The sequence below is a fragment of the Cyprinodon variegatus genome, unplaced genomic scaffold, assembly GCF_000732505.1.
Source record: "Cyprinodon variegatus isolate N-32 unplaced genomic scaffold, C_variegatus-1.0 Scaffold983, whole genome shotgun sequence".
NCBI classification, from domain to species: Eukaryota; Metazoa; Chordata; class Actinopteri; order Cyprinodontiformes; family Cyprinodontidae; genus Cyprinodon; species Cyprinodon variegatus.
This window is the reverse complement of record NW_015151436.1, coordinates 224,487-231,441: the sequence shown is the minus strand read 5'-3', so window position 1 is coordinate 231,441 and position 6,955 is coordinate 224,487. Positions and strand designations below refer to the sequence as shown.

Sequence of the window (6,955 nt, the reverse complement as noted above, 5' to 3'; positions counted from 1 at the left end):
CGGAGGAAGATGGATGGATGTTGGTTTTCATACAGTTTATGCAAAGAACTTCAAACAAGAGAATGAAACCAAGGATACAGTTATTTTGATACTGATGTGAATATTTGTGAAAATGTTTCAGTTGGCCTCCAGCTACCCATGAAATATAAAGTTATTTTATTGTACTAAAAAAAAAAATAATAATAAAGTTGGGGTTTTTTAATTTCATCTTAAAACTTTTTTTTTTTTTACTTGCTTGTCATTTATAAAGCTAGTTTAGCTCTATCTTTTTCTAAGCATCAGTTAAGGTTTTTCTCCTCTACACCACATTTATTAATTCAGAGCCTCCCAACACTCCACACTCCTGCAACACTCCCTTGAAAGTGTCTCAGGGGAAACTGTTTTCTGATGGAAAAAAACACAGGTGGACTTACTGCATGCCAAACTCCTCCCAGTAGTTTTATTAAGTTAAAGTTCTGGTCTCATCTTCTACAGCATAATCTAAATCCGCACTGAGGCTGCATTATCTAGTAATAATCGAATTCTCTTCTCCATTGCTGGTGTGTTTAACACATCTAATGTTTTATTTTCTTTACAGGAACTGAATGTGTTGCGTCCCAAAGCAAGCTTCCGACTTTGGCTTACAGCAGAAGTCCACCCAAGATTTCCCCCAATATTACTGCAGTCGAGCCTTAAGATCACCTATGAGGTACAATCATACAGCACATTCTCATGTTTCTAAGATAACAAAATTGTAAGGATGAAAATTATCCAATATGCTGAATAATTTTCGCATATAATTTCAGGTTGTTTATATCTATGCTAATAATATTCTTTCACTCACTCTCTTGACTGAAACACTGTGTAGTATGCAGAATTCTGCCACATGTATGTGATCTATGCTTTAATACTCAGTGTGTTGCTGATGGGAGTCATGCTTATGGGGTTAGCTGCTTCAGCAGCCAAGCATACCGCACAGTCTCTGTCTTTCTGCATTCTCTTTGTAACTCAGAGCTCTTCCTTTTTCCTCAGTGATACTCCTCGTGTTTACTTCCCAACCTTAGAGACATATATTTGCACAGATTTTAAACCCAATTCCCTGCCAACCAATGAATACATTGTTACTTGACTACAGGGCAGCTGCTAGCTGTAGTGTTTAAAAATTTAAATCAATGTGATTCATTTGTTAATTAATACAGTTTTGTGGTTTTAGATGTGCTTTTCAGTAGTAGCAGTTGACCTGATGAGGAACAACTAATCTACTGGGTTAACAACATATGCAGAAAATCTTAGTGAGTTTAGCAGATGCATTAGTTGTGTGTTTTATCGAAGCCTCCAGATGGGGAACCAAATGTTCATAAGGCTGATAATACATGAACAAATGTCAACGTGTGCTCCTTTTTTTATTATAAGTTAAGTATACAGATAAAAGTACATTTAATATGTGGAGAATTACCCAGTCCTATAGTTAGCTGCCATATGACTTGTATATTTCAAAAACTCTTTGTTTTAAATAGCAGAAAAATTATTCTGCATTGCAGACCTCCCTGCAGTAAACACCATGAGGTCTCCAACAGCAACAAACTTGCACGTTTGTTGGTTCATCTGTGCTCTGTATAATTTTCCTCATCTCAGTAAAGTTGGCTGTTGTTAACAAATTTCTATACTCACACCTATCTGTTGAAAGCAGGAGATTTTAAGCCCTTGCGATATCTTATTGAGTGACTTTGCTTAATGTGTTTCTCTCGTCAACCAGAAATTATTTCCATCCTCACTTCATTTTATTCTATTGTATTATATTTTGTGTTCTAACCTCACAATATGACATATTTAAAATTTGAATTCTATTTATTATGAAATGATGAAAAATAGACCTTCTTTTCATTAGTCACTTTGTTGTTTACTTGATGTTGTTGCTATCTCTAGGCTCCCCCAGGGTTGAAGAAGAATCTGCTGAGAACATATGAGTCCTGGACTCCTGAGCAGATCAGTAAAGGTTGTCTCCCATCTCCCTTTCTCTCTCCTTTCTCTCATGGTGAAACTATTCAAAACCGTAATGTCTATGACCCTTCTTGTTTTCTATCAGTATGTTACAACAAACAACTAGCTGCCCTGACGTTGTAAAATACTCCGTCTGATAACTTAATAACACAACAGTTGAAGTTGGGTTACATAGAAGTGGACATGGTGTTTGTTTTTGTTGTTTGTTTTTTTTTTCGTGACACGCTGATTGTTTATGTGTAGGAGGCAATCTGGCCAGAGCCCAATCTCTTTTCTGTCTGGCTTGGTTCCATGCTGTCTGTCAAGAGAGGCGGAACTACATCCCCCAGGTAATAAACACAAACCCAGCAGTATATACTGGGATAAAAAAATCAACCCTTTCTTAAAATGTCAAGTATTTTTGGCCTAATAGATTAAGACAGTTATAAATCCTTCAAAATAGTTTTTTTTATTACTTTTATTTGGAACCTCATTAGCAGTTCAGTTAAAAATGGACTTAAAGGACTATTAGAAAAAAAAGTGATAAAATAACCTAATTGCATCAGTCTGTACATATTTAGCAAAAATCTTCTGAAGCACTTTTAGGTTTTATCTCAGCACACTGTCTATTTTGGTGGTCTCTCCACATGCCAAATCCTGATTAGCAATTTTTGGCCACTCTGCCGACAGGGTTTAGTTTGCTAAATGGATCATATCAGTATGAAAAATTCTTTTGTTCACAGACCTCTTCTGAAAAAACTGTAAATTCCTGTAGATTAAGTCATTCTTTTTTAACTAATTTTGATTTAAACTTGGAGCTTGGATGCTGAGGATTAATGTCGCTCTCTGTCATCATCTTTCTGTTCAGGATTTTATCCACACTTACAAAAAGTCTACCTCAAGCTAAAGATGTTTTCTTAGTAAGAAGAGGTTTCCTTCTTTAGCCCTAACGTTTAGTCCACAGAGATGGGAGGTACAGGAGATGTTGCTATCTGAACATAACCAGTACTAAGCAGAAAATCCTGCACCTCCAGTGTTCCCACTGGCCTCTAGCAGCCTCCCATACCTTGTATTTTCACTTTGTTTTAGCTACTGTAGCTGCATCACTTTTGAAAACCATGTTCTTGTTCATTATACGCATATTTATGTTTATGCTAACACAGATCAAAATTTATAGCTATTTAGTCTACAAATATTCACAAAGGCTCCCATAAATAGCAAAAAAAGAAAGAAATGATTCCTCATTATCAGTTTATTTCTCCACATTAACTTCTGTATCTGCATTTAACATTGCCCTGACACTTTGTGTCTCTGTGCATGTCCTTACTGTTTGATGCTCAGGCCTTTAAAGAAAGTTTGACTCATGTACACAACACAACTTAAACAGTACCCACTTTGAGGAGCAGTGTGTTCACCTGAAGCCTCTCATTCATGCTGTTGGTAGACTAATGGATTTACTATGTTCAATGGAATTGAATTAATCCAACTACTCACTGAATTGTCAGACTCCGGAAATGTTACAGTTCAGATTCCATTATCTCTACACTGCCAAGGGATCTTCAGAGGACATGTGTTTTTAAAGGTACAGCTGGTGACTGATGGCTTTTGATGGTCATTCAGTAAGAATAAGCAGTTGTCACATTTATGACAAAAATGGGAAGTATCGGATTCCAATCATCCAGACACCACATCACCATCCCGACCAGGGTTTTGAGAATGGATAAAGTTTAATTATTAGATGTTTATATGCCAAAATGACCCTTGCATATGGTAGAAACAGAATATTTTAGACTTCAAATTTACATGATATATTTCTCCCATTTTTCCAGATTTTTCTCTCTCAATCAGGTGCTTATATAACATTGTCCATATAACATTCTAATTAGCAAAGGGCTTAGATGTTTGCAGATCTTTGCACTGCCAATATTTCATGCTGCACTGAAAAGGTAATGTCAAAATTGCTCCCACCTTAATTTATTTTTGTGCTCACTGAAAATATTAAAATCTGCTGTCTTATCTGTAAAGCATTTTTTTTTAGAGATTTTCCTTCGGAAAAGATAAAACATCTAACTGGGCTTTAATCACCCTGTCCCACAGTATACCCAGAGTAATAGAGGTCCAAACTCAACAAGTTCTCGCAGTAAAGGACACACTGTTTCCAAAGCTTCCTCATGCAGATCTCAGTAGTTGTAAATGCCCAGAGTTAGTTCAAACAACCCTATTACTGACTGTTGTTTTACAGAATGATTTGTTTTCCTAAGCATCCTCTTTCTGAAATTGAAAAGGGTAATGCAAGAATTTACACCAAAACTTACTCTGGATTGCCACAACTGCTGCTTTGTGAAATCTTGCCCTGTTGGCCCAACTCATCAAGCAAACAATCAGCTATCAAGACCCCCTGAAGTTTGCTAATTGCTCTGGAGTTGGGGTTGAAGATGCCATCATACACCTGCTTCATCAAACCCACTGTCATTTAGACAAGGCAAACAGAGCTGTGAGGATCATGCTCTTTGATTTCTCCAGTGCCTTTAACATGATTCTGCCTCACATACCTGGTCAGAAACTCAAAGACAGATGGAGATACTAATAATTGCCTGGATCAAAGAATACCCCCCAAAAAAAGACTTCAGTTAGTGAGACTGAAGGGTCAAGTGTCTAACCAGATGGTCAGTAGTACAGGAGAACCACAGGTGACTACTGCCATCATTCCTTTTTACTCTGCAAACCTCTGGCTTTCAGTACAAGACAGATTCCTGTCATCTGCAGAAATACTCAGACGACTCTGGATGAGGGTACATCCGAACAAACCACTTAAAGGAGCTCAACAAGCTGATAAAGAAGGCTGGCTCTGTTTAAGGAACTCCTCTAGAACCTCTGGAGATGATTTCACAACCAAAAAATTTCACAAAATTAAGAACTTTTGGACGACAGTTAGCATCCTCTTCAGAAGACTATTAATAAACGGTGATTGCTTCTGTCAAAATCTTCTGCATGTCTGGTGCAAGACAGACCGCTACAGAGGCTCCTCTGTGCCTGCAGCTATCAACATGAACAACAACTAATTGAAAAATAACCCTTGTCACTATCCCTTTAGGCTTAATATAGTATTTTTGAAATCAATTAAGTGTACACTGCACAGTCTTTAAAAATAAACATTAAACAAGAAAATTAACATGAACGTGTTTGTATTCAGGAAAACTACTTAGCATATTGATGACTTTTTATACTTCTTCCTACCACAGTAAGTGGACTTTTGAAACTCAATCTAATTAGTGCATTTCAACTTTTACCTAGTTCTGTCTGAAATAATAAATACACCTTTGTTTTTTTCTATCATGTTTGTTCAGAATGACACTCTAATTACTGAAACTCACTTTCTCCCTTTTTGACTTAGCTTACCTTCTATTTTATATTATCTATATTCCTCAAAATATATCTTATCCATTTGTAGTCTTAAAGAGAACACAGAGGCAGATTTTTGGATCTTGTCTTTGGCATACCTTTTCTTTGTAATAAGTTTTAGAAAAGTCAAACTGACTGTTCTATAAACAAGCATACCTCTGCTATTCAAAAAAAGATGCAGCTAGTGAAATATTAATACAGCTAATGCTTAAAAGGCATTTTATTTCAAGTACAATTCTGAAATTTGATTATGAACAGCCTTAATGCCTTGGAAAAATGCAAATTGAAGCACAAATTTACTCTAAAACAGAGTATACTTCATCATTTAAAGAATTATTAAACAGGCCCTCAGGGTTTTCCCTTATGCCTTTTCCAACTACAGCATCAGCAGATTACAACCGCTGATTGAACAGCAGTGAAGTGCAACAAACACATAAACGTAACCCGAAACCGCCCTTCACACTCAATTACATTTTAACATCTCTGTGTTTTTTCTTTGAAGTGGTCAATCCTGAGACACTGCATGTTTGTCTAAGCGTGTTCTTATGTGTGTTAATCTGAGCCGTCTGATTTCTTAGTCGTCTTTGATTGTTCAACCCTAAAACTAACCTTTTACCCTTTTACGCTTCAGAACATATAGCATGTTTCGATACTTATATGGACTAGCATTTTTGTAAAAACAGTCTTAGTCCAATATTATAGCATGAAATACTGACTTTGTGTGCATCAAAGCTCTGACAAAAACATAAAGAAACAAGGAGTGAAAATACTCCAGAATTTCATGCAATTGTGTCTATTTTGTGTTTTCTGCATCATCTCTTAATCCTCCTCGTTTCTCCACACACAAGAACACTTACACCTAAAGGCAAAGTACAGAGTCCATTAACCTAACACTCATGATTTTGACCGTAGGTGGAATCCAGAGCACCTGTAGAGAACCCACAAATACACCATGGAATATACAAACTTCATGCTAAAGGACCCCAAGCTGAGATCGATACCAACTATTGTTATTATTATTTATTCCTATTATTATATCTTAGTCTCTCGAGCAGCACAAATTTTTTTTCTTCTTTAAAGCTTCTAACATGTCCAAACCATGTCATAAATGTTTTTGCTTTCTGTAGTTTGCTTTTTTCTTATTCCAATATTTGTTCAACATACTGATCTGCATTTAGCTTAGATGTATGCATCAAAGTTAAAATATTTTGGAAGTGTCTCTGGAAGCATTAATGTCATTATTACAAAATTAGGAAAAAAATAGATTATTTTATAATGTGTGGAAGAAAATATGGGTTAATAATACTTATATAATTTCAGCCTTAGGTTTTTGAAGATGAAACATGTCTCTACATTGGATGTAATTTAAAATGTGATTCTTTATAGGGCTGGACAAAGTTCTACGAGTTTTCCTTATCTGACCTCCGTGCTGGCTTTGAGATCATCGACAGACTCTTTGACGGTAGGAAGGCTTGGGACTGCTCACCCTGGAGAGTAGTGTTAATTTTACCAGCCATTTTTAAATTTAGTTTCAGTTTTAGTCCAGTTTCAACATCGCTTGTTAGTTTTTATCACATTTAGTCAACATCATCTC

At 36.1% G+C, this 6,955-nt stretch overlaps 1 protein-coding gene across 1 annotated transcript in view; it reads left to right on the top strand.

The window, feature by feature from the left end:
* dync2h1 (dynein, cytoplasmic 2, heavy chain 1) overlaps positions 1-6,955 on the top strand; it is a 48,439-nt gene that overhangs the window by 13,240 nt on the left and 28,244 nt on the right. The window contains exons 4-7 of the mRNA XM_015399035.1: positions 578-688; positions 1,906-1,975; positions 2,224-2,309; positions 6,748-6,823. Coding sequence (XP_015254521.1) covers positions 578-688; positions 1,906-1,975; positions 2,224-2,309; positions 6,748-6,823 — 343 coding nt within the window. The remainder of the gene's footprint in view (positions 1-577; positions 689-1,905; positions 1,976-2,223; positions 2,310-6,747; positions 6,824-6,955) is intronic.